This window comes from Heloderma suspectum, chromosome 7 (genome assembly GCF_057233095.1).
Source record: "Heloderma suspectum isolate Gila_16-S chromosome 7, 16-S_ref, whole genome shotgun sequence".
Lineage (NCBI taxonomy): Eukaryota > Metazoa > Chordata > Lepidosauria > Squamata > Helodermatidae > Heloderma > Heloderma suspectum.
In genome coordinates, this window is record NC_139464.1 from 123031463 (window position 1) to 123049494 (window position 18032).

Here is an 18032-nt window from a genome sequence, read left to right on the forward strand (position 1 = left end):
TTAAAAATACAATATCGTACATAATATAAAACCATTTACATACAAACATATAAACAGACAACACACAATTTTAACAACCAACTATAAGAAATCCCAAGACCCAATTAAAAACCTTATCATATGCTGCCAAATGTATGAGAGTAGAGAAAGGTCTTAACTGCCACCGAAAAGATGACATTGGCTCCAGGAAGACCTCATTGGGGATAATCAGGGGGTCACCATCAAGGAAGCCCTTTCTCTTGTTGCCACCTTCTGAGTCTCCCTCAGAGGAGGCACTTGGAAGAGCACCTCAGATGATGAGCGTAGTATATGGGTAGGTTCACGTCGGGAGAGACATTCTGTTGGATATCGCAGTAAAGAGCTGTGTAAGGCTTTATCGGTCAAAATCAGCACTTTGAATCAGGCTTGGAAATGTACAGGAAGCCAGTGCAAGCTGGCCAGAATTGGTGTTGTATGTTTGGATCTTCTGGTCCCCGTTATCAATCTGGCAACTGCGTTTTGCAAAAGCTGCAGCTTCTGAATCATCTTCAAAGGCAGCCTAATGTAGAGCGCTTTGCAGTAATCCATCCTGGAGGTTACCACAGCATAGACTATTGAAGCCAACTTATCTCTGTCCTGATAGGGGCACAGCTGGGCCACTGGTAGAAGGTAGAAGTTGGTAGAAGGCACTCCGTGCCACTGAAGCCATATGAGCCTCAAGTGACAATGATTGCTCCAGGAGAACCCACAAGCTACAAACCTGCTCCTTCAAGGGGAATGTAACCCTATCCAGAACAGGTTGAGCACTCTCCATCCTGTCTAGAACCACCCACTAACAGCACCTCAGTCTTGTCTGGACTGAGCTTCAGTTTATCAGCCTTCATCCAGTCCATTGTCACAGCCACGCACCAGTCTTGCATATCCAAAGCCTAACCTGCTGAAGATGAAAGAGAGAAATAGGGCTACGTGTCATCAGCAAACAGATGACAACACACTCTGAAACTCCTGATGACCCCACTCAATGTTTTCAAGTAGATGTTAAATAGCAGGGAGAACAAAAACAACCTCTGCAGAATCCCACCCTGGAGAATGAATCAATGGGGTGGAGCAATATCCCCCAAGCACCCCCTTCTGGAGTTGACCATCCAAGTAGGAGCAAAACCACTGGCAGTACCAATGGCAGTACCTCCCATTCCCAGCGCAGACAATCGTCCCAGAAGGATACCATGGTCAATGGTATCAAAAGCCATCAAGAGATCAAGGAGGATCAACAAAGTCACACTCCCCCTGTCTCTCTCCCAATATAGGTCATCATGCAGGGCTAACAAGGCTGTTTCCATGCCAAAACCCAGCCTGAACCCCAACTGAAATGGATCCAGGTAGTCTCATCCAAGAGCATCTGGAGATGATTGGCAACCACCTGCTCAAGGACCTTCCCCAGGAAAGCAACATTTGTCACCAGCCTAAAGTTACTGAGATCTTCCGGGTCCAGGGAGTATTTCTTCAGGAGTGGTCTCACCACTGTCTCTTTCAGGTGATTCCGGACTACTCCCTCTCACAAGAAGGCATTGGTCACCTCCCTGACCCAGCCAGCTGTTCTTTCTCGGCGAGGTTTTATAAGCCAAGAGGGACAAGGATCCTATATGGAAGTGATTGCACGAACCTGTCCAAGCATTTTGTCAATGTCCTCAAGCTGTCCCAATTGAAACTCTTCCAAGGAAACTGAACACGGCTATCCTCTGGATACCTCAACTAATTCACCTGCCTTAACACTGAAATCGAAATCCAAGCAGATCCATAGATTCTATTGTGGAAGTGCCTTGCAACAATATCACAGTAGGCCTCTGACTAACCTGAAAATCTCCACTGGGTGGTATATAGAGGATTCAACAGAGGCAGAGACACATTCGTTTCTTTGCTGCCCTCACTGCCCCTAAATATAGCTGACCATAAGCACACACCAGTGTTTGACTGCGTCCACTACGGAGTTTTTCTCCATCTGCACTCAAGCCATCTTTACAAGTGAAATAAGCAGTGACAACAAAAAGCAGATCCCTGTCCCAAGGAGCTTACAATCTAAATTTCAAAAATGCAGCAAACAATGAAGGGAATGGTGGGGAAGGATGAAGTAAGGACAAGAGGGGATGAGTGTTAGGAAATGCAGTTACACATACTTGTGCTTTGTTTTTGTTAGAGATTATGACTGTGAGGTTAAGGCAGAGGTTGTATTTAAATTGGAGAGAGAGAGAGAGAGAGAGACCAAGTAGCAGTTCTGAGAGAGTTTCAGATGCAAGGGAGAATTAGAGGAGTCAGTTTATGGAAATCACCTTTCAGGTAGCTTATGCTAGCAGAACCTGAGAAATTAAAGCCATGGGCAGGAATATAACTGGAAATAAGGGTGAAATCAGCAAGCACACTGCCTGATTGGTCTCATTTGGCTGCTCCTGCCAGCAGCATAGAATCACAGAAGCAGCAGCTAAGCAAGCCAGGGATTCTCCGCCCATGGTTTGTTTAGTTTGACGTCCAAACTGGAACTCTGGTTTGTTGCTCTCTTAACAAGCCAGAGTCAAAACCTAAAAACCAACTCTGGCTTATTAGATCAACAAGCCAGAGTTCCTGGTTTGAACATCACAGTAAACAAACCACGAATGGAGAACCCCTGGCTTGTTTAGCTGTTCCTGCTGCTAGTAAGAGCTAAGCGGGAGCAATCGAGCAATGTGGATCAACGTGTTTGCTCATTCATGATATGCCAGAATTTCCAAAAATATCTGGCTTACCATGACGTCTGAATGCAGACAGACTCAGTATTTTGACTCAGCCTCCAACCATAAAGGAAATTCATTAATGGAGATCATCACCTTATTAGATTATGCCTACTGTTCCACAAACACACAGTAACTTCTTCACTGCCCCTATCTAGCTTACGGCACAATTCTACGGCCACTAGTCAGCTGCTAGACGGCCATAGGATAGGTTGGTTCCCAGAAAAACAACCCTGACTCTCGTAGGTAGCACAGATCACTGTGCGTGCCGCGCTCATAAGACCAGCAGGGAGCAATGAAAATGGGGCATTCCTGAGGGCAGGGTGGAGAGGTTGGAAATGCCGGTACGACACATCCTATGTGTCGCCCAGCCGCCGCTCCCTGTGTTCCGAGGTCCCGCAGCTAGACAGCCAAAATCAGCTGTCTAGCCATAAGAGCAGGGAGGGGGGAGGGGGGAGGAGATCCGCTCCTCACGCCCTGCATTGGACAGGCGGTTGCCCCCAGGGCCAGAGGTGACCGTCAATCCACAGAGGATTGTTCCCTCACTGTGTTTTAGCTCAACCTGCCTACCAACTACTGCCTCATGCAAAAAGAATCAACAGCATCCACATTCGGCCACCCATTTTTAGGCTGCAATCCTATGAATATTTACCTGGGAGTAAGCCCCATTCAAGTCCTCATAGTTGGACTTACTTCTGAATAAACATGCATAGGACTGTTCTGCCCAAATCTTATCTCTGCTCACAACAGCTTCATTTCAAATAGTAAGACTTCAGATTTCATGGGCATACCAGAATGTTTTCCAAGTCACATGCAGCAGCAGTGAAAAAAATTATATTCACTAAACCAGGGGTAAGCAACAATTCACCCACCTGGACCCTCCCCCTCCACAGGTTGCAGTCTTCCAGGCAATACAGAAAACAAATTTAATGGAAAAAATGGTGTCCAGAGCACTACAGAGTGCCAAATAGGTCAAATCTAGCTTGTTTCAAACAAGTTAGATTTTACCTTTTGGGTGCTTCATTTTGCTCTGGACACCATTTGTTTTCATTTTAAAAAATTGTCCACTTTTTTTCAGGATGTGGGGGCAGTGGAGGGCGAGGGGCAAACTAGGGGGTGGCAGAGGCCACACTGGGAGGTGAGGTGGGGGCCATATGTTGTCCACCCCTGCACTACATGAATGCAGGTACATAAACAAATTTATACGTTTGTTGGGACTTGAAAATGAGGTGTGTAGGGTTCGTCATCTCAACAAGTTATGGTTATAATAGCAGGTAAAGAAATACATGCTCTATACACTCTGAAAATGAATTTCTTTAAATGTGTGGGTTTCTTTTAAAGTTTCCTATTTGGCAAGTTGATGCAGATATGGTCACTTTCAGACATCTGACAAACTACAATTTCATCCAAAACAGAAATGCCAACATATTCCTCTTCGTTTTTAACAGTTTGCAGTAATGCCATTTTATCTTACCTTCCAGCTACATTAACCTCAGCCACAAACACTATAATCACATTGCTTAATACTTTACTGAAAGTGTTTCAGCAAAAGACTTTGATGGTCCAATACACCAAAAGCAGACCATGGCAAACAGTGTAGTATTAACAGAAACAACAAAATAAACTAGTCCATGAAAGCGTATGCCATAAGAAATATGTTAATTTTTAAGAGGCTACAAGACTCTTTTCTGTTTTTGCTGCAACAGTCTAACATGGCTATGCCTTTGGATAGTGTATTAGCTGAACTTTAAACTCAAAAAAGGTTCAGCTGAAGCGTGAGTGTGATGAGAAGCAAATATTTCAGTAATTCTCACTATATACTGTGAGAAAAAGCATGCATCCACAAGAGTTAGCAGCTACTTACACTTCCGCATGATTCATTCCCCCCCCCCCCTCCCCTAAGCATCTACTGGGATCAGTCAATTTTGCTGTCTCTGCATTGTGACTGACTGGATCAATCATTCTCAATGCAAAGAGGGCAACAGAATGACCTGCCCTCCAAAAGAAATGCCTGCTTCATGGGCTTGCCACCTTCTACTCAGGAGCCATGCTCATGAAGAAACATGAGATGCAGATAATGGTTCCTTTGAAGGACAATAATTTTTACCCTTACATATGCTAAAAAAAAATATTGTAGTTATTTATGTTGGGATTAATATCCTGCCTTCCACAAATGCCTCAAGTGGCTTGGAAGAATAAAATGAAGCAAACACACACACACACACACACACACACACACACAGGCTGTACACACAACATGACAGCCCACTGTGAGTTAATCAACCCACACTGAGGCTGTAATGCATGTGGGGCACTCATGGCCACCATCTGGAATATGCAAACCCTACTCGGGGGTTGTCGTGTCATGTGAACCCAGTGAGTGTGGGTTATGTGAGAGTTAACCCTCATATAACCCATGGTATGTTTCAGGGTTATGAGAGGGCTGCCCTTGCATAACCCACACTCGCTAGGTTCACTCGACATGACAATCCCCGAGCAGGGGTCGCGTATGCAACCTGGCACCCCTCAGAAATGCAGCTAGTTGTGGGTTAACCCAAGCCGCTGTGCCTGAACCCAGTCACACAGCAGATAAAAGCAAAAAAAGGATCAACAATGAGGCAGCAAGGTAAAAGCTTTACATCAATCAATTCTCATATAAATATCAGGTACCATAAAAAGCAATCAAATGCCATTAAAACCTGAAATAACAGGCTGAGTTTCACCTAGTTAGGTAAAAGCTAACGATGAGGCAAAATAAACAAGCTTAGAGAAGGAGTTCCATAATGTGGGTGCCAACCACTGAGAAGGCCTCTCTTCTATAGCTGCCCACCAAACTTCAGAAGGCGGGGCCACCAGAGAAGGGCCTCCCACTAAGATCTTAAGTGACAGGCAGACTTTTATGGGAAAAGGCGCTTGATATCCAGGTCACATGTCAATTAGGCCTTTAAAAGTCAGAGCTGGACCAAGCAGCAGCCTCAGGCTGCAAACCTGATTCTTAAGGGGGAGTGCAACCCTGTCTAGAGCCAACTGAATACCACTTCCCTGGTAATAATCCATTCACAACCATTAATACCTTGTTAATATTTGATAATCCATTCACCTCCATTTTTTAATCTGGACTGAACTTCAGTTTGTTAGTTTTCATTCAGCCCTCACTGCCTCCACATACCTTATTCAGGCTACACCTGGGTCTGACTTAAAGAAGTAAAGCTGGATGTCATCACTGTATTGTTAGCAACCACTACAAAAACCTCTGATCCTATCTCCCAGCAGTTTCATGCAGATGTTAATAGCATGGGGACAATACAGAGCCTTATGAGATATCATAGCATCACGCCAAACTACAGCCCTCCAACACAACCTTTTGGAACTGGTCAACCATATAGGACTAGAAACCACTACAAAACAGTGACCCCAACCCAGAAAGGAATCCAGGATACCATGATACGAGGATAAAAAGGAACTCACTCCCCCACCACTCTCTCCTTGCAGGTTATCCACCAGGGACAATCAAAGCAGCGAAACTGGATCAGAAATGGGTCCAGAACATCACTATCATCCAGGATAGGATATGTATTACTGGTTGGTAGTTAGCTAGATCATTAGGGTCCATGGTGACAGAGACTGAGCCTGCAACCTTCCACATTCAAAACATATACTCCACCACTGAGATACGAACTTTAAGGGCAAACTGTGCCTCCAATCTTAATTTTTAAAAGGGTTCCTTAGTTATCGTACATTTTGGAACCTCCAAGATTCACATAAGAAAAGACTGCCTTGCCAGATCAGACCAAAGGTTCATCAAGTCCAACATTCCACAGAAGTATCCACAGAACCATGAATCCAAGGAAGTTTTAGGCTGCAATCCTATACCCACTTATATGGGAATAAGCCCCTTTGACCTCAGTGGAGTTTACTTCTGAGTAGGCATGTATAGTTACTCTTGCTTTTCTCCAAGAAGACTCCTGCATGGTACATGGCAAACTGTTTTCAAAACCAAGAGGATTTACACAAACAGTTTATGATACAGCATGACAATCAGCTGTTCAAAGTTCCGCTGTGCTAGGAAGTTCCTGGTTTGAACCTAAGCAGCTCTTTGGATCCCAGCCTCTCTCTCCCAAGTGATCAGCAAGATGCTCACAAGCAGAATGTAATGGAAATGGTCATCCAGTCATCCTCAGCATCTGATCATCAAAGCTTTGAAAATTGAGGTTCCATATCTAGCTACTATAATTTTGACTTCGTGAATTTGTCTAACCCTGTACATTTTCAAGCCATCCAAGCTAATAGTGGCCCATCACCACATCTTGTAGCACATATGTGCACAGTTACACACATATCACATATTGTATAACTGTGAAAATAAAACACCCAATACTGTTCAGTGTGCAGTAGATGTTTTAGAGCAAACCTGCTGTTATTGATGTGATATATGCAATAAAACAGATGCCTATAGCTAGTATTGTGAAGGAATCATATTGTAAGTATATTACTAATGGCGACCTAAACGCACCCTGACTTTCAAGGAAACAGACTGTGTATCAGTGTGGAATACAAAGAATGGCAGGAAGGTGTTGTGTTGGATTGAAAGGAGAAAGACAGGGGGGAAAAAGAAGTGTCCTCAAAATAGAATTCAATATCCTGATCATGAAAAAGCAAAGGAAGATCTATATACACAGGTGATATTAAAACTTTCATTTTCTTATCAACAGTTCCTGATATAATATATGGAGTGTCTATTCATAAAACCTACACACACATAGCGTGCACAAGATTCAAGCATGCACATAAGGCTACATCAATACAGTTCTCAGCAATGGAAACCTATAGTCCCATATGACCCTGTCCGCTCTCCAAGGTCTTCAAAATAATCCCTTCCCTGGGTGTCCCTGCCTTCTGAGGTGAAATGGGTGGCAACTGCAGATGGTAGCAAGCAGGTGGTGGAAAACTTCGCTGGTACTTACTTTGCTTTTAGTCACTATGTAAAAACAATTTATTATCCCAAGGTTTTAATTAGATGTTACATTTTGCTGCCTTGGCTGTCTTGCTTTGACTGATGTTTCTTTTTATTTTTTATTCTGTGACTGTTTTATTGAGGTCTGAATTCGTTTTTATTTTTAAGTTAATGGGTTCTCATTTTTGTTAGCTGCTTCAGAATTGTTTATGATGAAAATCAGGATTTTTAAAAATAAAATAAAAGTAAATGAAGTTAAATAGCAGAACGTACTTCTAGCAGAATGAAAATCCACCTTAGGACAGTATTAACCTCAGATAGGATTAAAAAAATGGAGCTTCCTCTGTTTCCAAACTCCGCATTGGATATTTTTATTGTAGACGTCATACAATACTTGTCATATTATATAATCAGTTTACAAACTGATGTTACAAACTGAGCAAATGGTGTTTGCTCGATTTTTAAAATTTTGTTATGGTTTATGGCAGAGACAAATAAAAGTAAAGTGAACTGAGTATCCTCTGTGCCCCGCCCCCCCAAAACTGGCCATCCAAGCAAGGCTTGAACACAGTGCTAGCTATTTTTTTTGTAACTATAGCCTAATTATTTTTCTTCATTGCTGCGTATTTTTTCTGTAAAGCATTTACATCTGAGAGCCATTTATGTAAAAAGCATTTTTGTTTCTTCCAGGCCTGGCCTGGCATCACAGCTGCACTGCTCATGGCAATAATGCCGTACTGGGATATTCCATAAATATTTGATAGTCTCTTGATGCATGCTTTGCATAAGCAACATTTTTAAGAGGGGAGAAAAGGTGAAGGCTAACCCTCCAGGGTCTGGCCATGAATTCCAGCTGTGAAACCTTCAATACTGGGGCATATGTCGTTCTCCACCTCACTCTTGCTTGCAGAAACTTCCCTTTTAGGGAGCTTCCTCATTATGAGACAGCAAAAGGTAGGAAGAATTGCCTGATTGATATAAATTAATTGCTAGGGGTCTTTAGGGGACATAAGGGAAATCCCCTTTCTATTGTTATATTCTATCAGGCCACAGTAAGAAAATCTAAGTGCTAAGATTGAATTTTTCAAAAACAAATATGTGTTTGAACACACACTTAGCATACAGTATACTCACTAGAGAGCCAAGACTGGCCAAGGCCCCGTTGAGTACACATTCCATGGCAACTCCACATTTGCTCCTGTGTAACCGTTATACTATAATGTATGAAACAGTACTTAGGCCCAAGAAAACCAAGTAAATTCCCCAAACTGCCAACTGATAAAAAGAAGCCTTCCTCCTAAAAATCACCCTTGGACTTCCTTTTTTATTTATCACCTAGCAAGTATATAGCTTTATCCTGTGTTTGAATACATGGAAGTTAATCTGTGTCCCATCTGGCATGCGTAAAAAAACAGGCAGAAGGCGAAGGAGTGCAGCTTGAGGTTGACAGAGAGATGGTCAGGGAATATCTAAGCACCTTAAATGAATTCAGGTCCCCAGGTCCAGATGAACTGTGTCCTAGGATGCTGAAGGAGCTAACAGAGCATCTCTCCATTATCTTAGAGAAATTCTGAAGAACAGGTAAAGTATCAGATGCCTGGAGGAGGGCAAATATCCCAATCTTCAAAGTGGCAAAAAGGAAGATCTGGGAAATTACAGACCAGTCAGTCTGACATCAATAGTTGGGAAGATTCAGGAGCAGATTATAAAGTGCTCAATCTTTAGGCAACTTGACACTAATGCAAATGATCACTGGAAGCCAGCATGGACTTGTCAAGGACAAGTCCTGCCAGACTAACCTTATTTCATTTATATATCTTAACTTCAGCAAAACATTTGACAAAGTGCCCCATGATATTCCGATTAGCAAACTAGTTAAGTGTGGGCTACATGGCACTTCTACTAGGTGGATCAGTGGGAGACAGAAACAAAATTCAGAATGATCTTGATAGGTTAGAAGACACAAAAACCAGTGCAAAGTTCTTTATGTAGGAAAAAGAGATCAAATACACAGGTGTAAGATGGGAGATACCTGTCTTGGCAATAGTATGTATGAAAAGGATCTTGGGCGATATAGCTAATACCTTAGAAGACAAAAACAAAATCCAAATGATCTTGATAGGTTAGAAAATTGGGGAGAAAATAACACAATGAAATGTTAACAGACAAGTGCAAAATTCTTCATTTAGGAAAAAGAAATCATGTGGACTAGTTTAAGATGGGGGAGAAGTGGATTGGCAATAGTACGTGTGAAAAGGATCTTGGAATAGTAGTCGATCATAAACTGAATATGAGTCAGCGGTGTGACGTGGCTGCCAAAAAGGCAAATAGGCAAATGCAATTTGCTTCAATAGAGGTATAGTTTCAAAATCACGGGACGTGATAGTTCCAATCTACTCTGTGCTGGTCAGACCTCACCTTAAGCACTGTCCAGATCTGGGCACCACATTTTAAGAACCATTCAGATAAACTGGTTAAACTTGCAATAAACGTTCTAACAGGCAGAGCAGTCAGACAATGGAACTAACTGCCTAGGGAGGTGGTGAGCCCTCAATTGCTATAGGGATTCAAGCAGAGACTAGACAGCCATCTGTCAGGGATGCTTTAAACTGGATTCCTACGCTGAACAGGGGGTTGAACTCGATGACCTAAATGGCCCTTTCCAACTCTATGGTTCTGTTATTCTAACCCCACTTTGTTCTATGGGACTTAGACCAAACTACATGTTACTTTGAAGACAGAGTGAGCAGCTATGCCTTTTACCCTAAAGTAAATGCAGGGGTCCTGATCCAGATTGGGGTCCTGATCCAGATTGGGACCCTAGCCTGGGGGGTAGGGTGCTTTAACCCTCTGCTGTAGTTCCAATCCGGATCGGCCCCTGTGCCTGTAATTTTTCATTGCCAAAAAGTGACCCATCAAAACAAAGGGATTATTTTGGGGCACTTTGTTTTAATGGATCACAGGCTTGGAGCTCTCGATCTAGACTACAACTGAGGCAAAGTGTTAAGGCCCCCTTCCACCACCCCCAATGACATGATCCCAATACAGATCAGGCCCCTGCACTCACTTTAGTCTGAAAAGAAAGACAGACAGAGCTGGTAGCTACATCTTCAATGTAAGATGTAGCTTTGCCTTCCAAGTAACTGTGGAAAGGATAAAAAAAAGTACTGGGACAACCTGAAGACTAACAGCATAAGCTTTCATGAACTAGATCCCACATCAGATGAGCTCTAGTGCACAAAAGCTTATGTCACAACAATAAATCTGTCAAGTGTTCAAGGCACCACAAGACAGGCTTGTTGCTGCTACAGGCTAATACAACTACCCCTCTGGAATTTATGCAAAAGTCTGCATACTGAAGCCTTGAGAGTAAGTTCCATTGAACTCTGTGGGCTTACTTCCAAGTAAACATGCATAGAGTCAGCTGTTAGTCTGTCTCAGAAAGAGCATTCTAACTTATTTTCTGATGTTTGGAGTCTGGGAAAATATATTGCTCAAATGAACTTGAATTAAAAAGCTTGACTGTCTAAGAAACTTGTTCTAGCCAGATTGGCAAGTAGATACCCAATGGTCCGTATTTAAAATATGTAATGGCTAAATTACTAACATTGCTTTCGAAACAGCAATTCTCTAGTTAAATTTTCACCAAGACTGTCAAAACTGGTACCCTCATCCCTATACTGCAAAAATGATGTAACAACCTGGCACAAATATTACTTTTGTATCCATCCCTTCATCTAAGGAGCTCAGTCCCCCCCCCACCCCATTTTATATCCCCACCCCTAATCCTGTGCTGTGGGCTTAGTCTAAGGTTACCCAGCCCAAGGTTATCCAGTGAACTTCAACTTCATGGCCAAGTGGGATTTGAAAATCCGGTCTGTCCAGTCCAATTTCAACGCTCTATCCATTACACTAGATTGATTATTTATATCTATATGCTCCTCATATTATGCAGTTTATTACAATATGCTAACTAAAAGGTAACCAGTACAGTGAACTTCTGTTCATACCAGACCTCCTCTCCTCCCCCTGCAGCTCTCTGTGGCCTCTCAAAATCTGCTCAGATTTTGAGGGCACATAGGGGGCTGCAGGAGAGGGAAATTGCACCTCTCCCCATTCCACTGACAGAAGGAGGAGCTAACTGTATTCCACCCAGAGCCAGATATTCAGTAACCTAAAGACCTGCATTCTTAAATTCCCTGTAATCTAAAGAACCAATCTACATTACATGAGTTATTTTCATTACAAAGAAATGAAATAGGGCACCTTATAGCCAGAGTTCAACTGTTCCTCTTCTTATCCTCACCTGAACCCATACCAAGATCCGATAGAAATAATGGGACAATAATATATAGAAGCATATCTCCAGATAAAAAACTGAACAGCGAGACTAAGTGAACTCTGAAGAGAGAAGGGTCAGAATCCTCCAGAAAATCCTCCTCAACTGAAATGAATGGGAGCTACATGAGAACAATAATGGAGTTCTTGCACAGCTCCCATTCATTTCAGTAAGACCTGCATAGGCGAACTACAGAGCAATCTTAAGGGGAGGTTGGTGGGGTTAAGGTAAGCAATCTTGACATTTCAAAGAACCCTGATGGCTCATTCCAGCCAGGATGGGAGGGCAATTTATTTTTTTCATCTTTTAAAAAAAAATCCCTCCCATTGGAGGGAAAATAACTACAGTAGCCTGAACCTGGCTTAGGATGCAGGCCTGATCTGAGAGCGCACAAGGTTTTCGATCCAGTGGTGCCAAGGCCGACCCCGACACACCCCACACTGGGCACACCTGCCAGGAGGACTGACACCAGCATTACTCCTACGACTGCTAAGAATTCCAGGTGTACTGGGTGCCTCAAGGAAGGCATGCTTACCCACTCTTGGGGCTTTCCCACCCATCCTAAATCCCCTCTTCCAGCCAGGGCAACAGCAAGTGTTGCCCTGTTCCCTGTTCCAGGGCAACAGCAAGTGTTGGGATTGCTCTCGACTTACCAATTTCAATGAGGTTTGCAGGGAGGGAAACTAACATGCTTTTGCACAGTTGCCCTTCATATCGACAAGGCCTGCACAAGAAGCCCTACCCTTTCCTTTCAATGAAAGGACGCCCAGGAGAACTGTTCTCTTGTGCAGCTCCCATTAATTCCAATGAGACATACACAGTATAACTCGCAGTTGGATTGTTCCCCATTATTCTGTTTTGGAAGCAAGACTTTATCTTCGGCACTAATATGGAAGAGAAGAGAAATAAAAATCTAAAAGTAACTAACCATCATTAGAAACTTTTTCCCTACAGGAAAGGAGGTCTGAGAAAATTCATAGAAATATGGTAGTATGACAATTGGAAAAAGTAAGAATTTGTTCCCTGGCCCTACTGATTTTTGTATTACTGCCTCAGACGTAAGTTGGACCAAGTGTTTTGGTCATGATGTAAAGAACTAGATTAAATGTTATGCCGGAAAAAAGTTAAACCGAAATTTTACTTCTGTTCCTCTGAAAATCAGGGATCCAATTAAATCAACTTTCCTTCCACAAGTGGAATATTCTCTATTATATCACGCATTTAAACATATATACAAGTTTCCTTGGAGGATGCAATATGGCAAACAGATGCCTAAAGCAATAGAGGAATGTTTTTATCTCAAGATTATCAATCAACTGGCTTTCCAGGAGCCAGGATCATAGTTTTGATATGTTTTCATCAAAACAAACCAAGGTTGGCAGAGGATTTTTTTAAAAAATCAAGACAGGATTCCTTTGTGCACACAAATACAAGAAGCATTCTTCTCCTTCCACAACAGTGAAAAAGGATAGTTATGAGATAGATGCGAACAAGTATTTCTTCCCAACAGTATTTGAAACAGCTACAATAAATCAGCTGTACAGTATCTGAAGACTCCACTAACCACAAATACAGGAAATGGGGGGGAGGAATGAATAAATAAAATATTGAATAAACAGACTTATTTTTGGCTTGAACTGACAAGTATATAACCATCTATTCCAATCTTCTGAAACTAAACATAAACTTTCCTTAAAGTCTACGGAGCCTTTTCTTCTTTCCCAAAATGAAATTATGCTGGTGCATATAACTGAAATTGTATACGTTAAGATATACATACCTTGCCCTGTGTGTGTATGCAGACAAAAAAATATTGCAGTTCTTGGCTGAAAACCTGATTATTTCTTACCCTTTTGCAAAAAGAAACACTGCTATTTACTGTTACTTCAAAGTAAGCATAGTTAGGATCAAACTGTCAATCTCATTTGTTTCATTCATCAGCAGTTATGCTCCAAAATAAGTGTATTTCGGAGTGGAATCAAGGTAAGGCAGCTTTCCCAAACTGCAGTCTAAACGTCCTTACACGCACAGTTATAAGAGACTAAATCCTACTGAACTCAGTGGAACTTGGCTTGGAGTAAACATGCAGGGGGTCCCTCTGCAGCTACACCGCGAGGCGCGCTTATCTGCTTAATTACAACTTCCGCAGTCATCTCCATCATGTCTACTCATTTGAGCCAGTTTCCATTGGGGTTACTCCCGAGTAAAGAGGTTCAGGGCTGGGGCGCAGGCTAGTCGACGGCTCCAACCCGAGAACCACTCAGCCTGCTAGGCGGGACGCGCTTATCTGGCAGGAGGCCCCCGAGTCGACGGTGAGCAGGCGGCGCCGGGGGCGCGCAACCCCCCGAAGGCCCCGCAGTTCGGCTCCCCGAGCATCACGGCGCCGAGGAGGGCGGCGAGCGCGCTCGCTGCGCCAGCCCGCGAGGCCGGGCCGGGCCGGGCCGGGCCGCGTCCCGACGCCCCCGCCCGCGCAGCTGCCGGGCTCCGCTCCGCCGGAGACCCGGGAAGACCCGGGAGCGGCGCCCGCGCAGGCAGGAGACGGGCGCGCCCCGCGCCGCCCCCGCGGCCCCTCACCTCCGGCCAGGGAGCACAAGCCGCAGACCAGGAGGCCGCGCAGCACGGCGCCCATCTTCTCGGCTCGGGCGCGCTCACCCGCGAGGCGGCGGCGGGGGTCGCGGCGGCGGCGGGGCCGAGGGGAGCGGCGGCGCCGCATGCCGGCGGGGCGGGGCGGGGCGGGGCCGGGCCGGGCGCGCCGAGCGAGCCGCTTCTCCCGCGCTGTCGCCGCGGCTAGGCGGGCCGCGGCGCCGCCGGCCCGTCGCCCGGGCGGCCGGCGCGGCCCTCCATGTCTGCCTCAGCCCGGGCGGCGGCGGACAGCCCAGCCCGCCGCGGCGGCTCCCTCCCTGCGCCGGCAGCCGCCGCCGCCGCTCCGCCGGGCTGCGGGGGAGCGGGGGCGCAGCGGCGCATCCCCGGCCCGCCGCTGGCGCAGACGCCGGCCCGCCTCGCCCGCCTCGCCCGCCTCGCTCGCCCGCCCGCCCTGCGCGAAGCGGCGGGACCGCCGGCGGCGCGCGGCCCGTCGCGCTCCTGAGGGACTCGTTGGCCCGCTCCCTCACGGAGTGATGCGGCGCGGCGGCGGGCCCGGGGGCGGCCGGGACTACTTTCGGGGCCGTCCCGCGCCGGAGCAGCCGCACAAAGGCGCCGTCCGAGCGGGGGCGGCGCGGGGCGCTCGCGGCTGCGGCCCCGCGGATGGGCGTCGGGCAGCCGGCCGGGGAGCGCCTGGCTCAGGCGCGCGGCCGCCAGGCGGCCTCCGGCGCGAGGAGGCCGGCGCGCCTCGCGGCGCTGCTGCAAGGGCGGCCGGGCCGCGCGCGCTGAACACCCGCGGACGCCCGGCCTGGTGGCGGCCCGGATCAGGCACGGGCGGTGCGCGCCGCCCCCCGGCTTGCCGGCCGATGGCCGCGTCTGAAGCGGCGCGCGGTGGCGGAACGTGGCGCGGCTCACCCGCAAGTGAATGGGCTCGGGGCTGCGGCGTCACGCGGTCTGCCGCGGACAGCTGACAGGAACGCCGCCGCGCCGGGGCTGGGAGCGCGAAGACGGGCCGCGAACCCTTCCCCAGTCTCGGTTTTCCGGTGGAAAAATTGGAAATTTGGGGGAAGGTACTTTGGCATTTGGAATGAGTGGAATGCTTTTTGAGACGAGGGGTTATTCATTCAGAGCGGGTAGTGTGAAGATCCTTATGTAAGAGAACCCTACGGCGTTAGAAAATGTTAGTGCCTGTGTGTGCCGCGCATACAGAAGAACATTCAGATGCAAGGTGCTTTTCTGCACCTAGGCTCCCGCCATCTTCATGCCGCTGTGCTGGCAGAGCTGCAAGCTCTTGAATCACACACTGTCTGGTTCCTTTTGTCCCCAGTATATCGAATTGCATTTGTAGCATCAGTCTCTGCCCAGGTTTTCCTGGTCTGGTTTTCTTACATAGATATGGAAGACAAACATGCACAGACCTCACCCCAAAAATGGTTGTAACTGAATCTTCAGTTGTCAGCAGCAATCTAGCAATTAAACAAGGCTGTAATATGTAGGTTTTGTCACAGGCCATTTTCAACAGTAGCCTCAGTCCCAGATTCCTCCTCACACCTCGTTCCATCCATCCAGAGAAAGCTGTTTACATTTGTAAAGTTGACTGACGAAAAGGAGCCTTGCAGGGCTGCCAGGGTGCTGCTCTGGCTTTGGAGATCTAATGTTGCTTTGGGACTAGCCCTGTGCCTTGGTTTTCCACTCCTGCTCAATCCATGTATTTATAACAACCACCAGAAAAAACACCCACCATAATATCACTACTATTCTCTCTCCTCCAAAGCAAACAACCTGTACTGCTGTTACAGAATTCCTCTTGACTAGGAAAAACTGACCATGCCTATTCTTGACCTGCAGATATTAGGTGATTAACAAGGAAGTAATAAATGCATAGTATGTATGCATTTAGCATGTACAAAGTAATCCTTACAGCCGTATAAGGCCAATATTATTATCCCATAGTAATATTAATTTTAGTCTTAACTCTGCAGCTTGATCTGCTTGCTGTATGCTTGGAAAATTTAATTTGCAATATCTGCATTGCAGTAGTTCTTTGATGGGGAGAGGTGGTGGTGGTGGTGAGATGGGAAGGGGAAAGGAGGTCAGACAGAAAGGAGGTCAGCCACTTAAAACCTATTCCCTTTCTGGCCCTTTGTCCAACCATAGTAACCTAAGCTGCCTTCAGCTTTGATGATATTGTTGCAAAGTTGGTCTAGAATAACACAACTACCATCTGTGAAAGGAACTGATCTCTCTTGAGGGCCAAGAAGAAGTTGTTATAGTCATGTATAGGAACTCCATCAGTGTTTCCACAGCTCCTGTCTAATTTGGCTCCAATTTTGGTGTGTTTGTGTTACCAAAATTTAGCCTCGTGCCAGACTGATCAAACCTGACATTTGGGACCTAAGAGAGGGGAGGATATAAACAGCACAACCACACAATTGCTTTTGTGATAATATTCCTTTATTGTTACAATTATAGGTCAGTATGCAAATCTCTAATCATTCATACCTGCCACTCACTACAATGGGCACCCAACTCCCAAACTGTGAAACTTAACTAGTTGGGACCCAGGTACATGCACCACTCTGGTGGTTGTGGCTCTCGGTCTTTTGCCCTCTTCTCCTCCTTATATTGATTTCACCGTTCAGCAGGGCTCAGCTGAAAACGCCCTTGCAAGAGGAAGCGCCCTCCTTTGCTGCCGTGTCAGCATGCTGCCTTTCCCAGGCTTTGCTCTTTCCTGCGTCCTCCTCGCAAGGCTGCAGCATTTACTCACAAGCTCACCCACTGTCCAGGGCGTGTTGTTAAACATTCAGTCTTTGGCATTCCTCTCAGCACTGTAATTATTCTAAGATCTTGGGAATCCTGCTCTTTCCCTCCTTAGCTTGCAGCCTGCTGGAATCCACCATCTCTCATGCCTCACACAACACATTCACTGCACTGCAGTTGTATCTTGTGTTGGGCAATTGAAACAGTTTACAGATTCTGCTGGAGCAGCAAGCATACTGCTGCTCAACAGTCTGCCTTCCATCAACAGTTGATGGAGATTGCCTTGAGGAACCCAAGGTCTACCATCTGGAAAAACCTCAACATCCATGTCAGGGCTGCCATGTCTGGTTCAGCTCAGGACCATGACAGCCATGGGCTGCCCCAAAATATAATCCCCCCCAACACACATGGCTGGCCGCATCCTTGACTTGGTGCCTTTAATAGGCAGGACGCTGGTGATCGTGAAGGATTTCCCAGTGACTCCTTTGTCAATACTTATATCATTGCCTGGTGAGGTGTAGACTTGCAGCTGCTTCCTTCCTTTCAGAGGGTGGTGGTCCTGTTGGAATGTTTTGCCCTTGGAGGCTGATGTGCTCTTAGGGTTTTTTGAGAATTCTTAGGGGGTTACCTTTTGGCACAACTGGAACTCCTGGCCAAA

At 45.9% G+C, this 18032-nt stretch overlaps 1 protein-coding gene across 12 annotated transcripts in view; it reads right to left on the reverse strand.

The window, feature by feature from the left end:
• The window catches only part of LRP6 (LDL receptor related protein 6), a 179443-nt gene extending 164301 nt beyond the window's left edge, over positions 1–15142 (reverse strand). For 5 of the 12 annotated variants that reach the window (XM_084811342.1, XM_084811343.1, XM_084811341.1 and 2 more), the window contains exon 1: positions 14609–15142. In XM_084811342.1, coding sequence (XP_084667468.1) covers positions 14609–14747 — 139 coding nt within the window. In that variant the 5' untranslated portion in view covers positions 14748–15142. Of the gene's footprint in view, positions 1–158; positions 5097–13814 lie in introns of those variants that run through there. The other 7 variants (XM_084811359.1, XM_084811357.1, XM_084811351.1 and 4 more) reach the window with 6 other exon arrangements.
• Positions 15143–18032: the final 2890 nt, after the last annotated feature.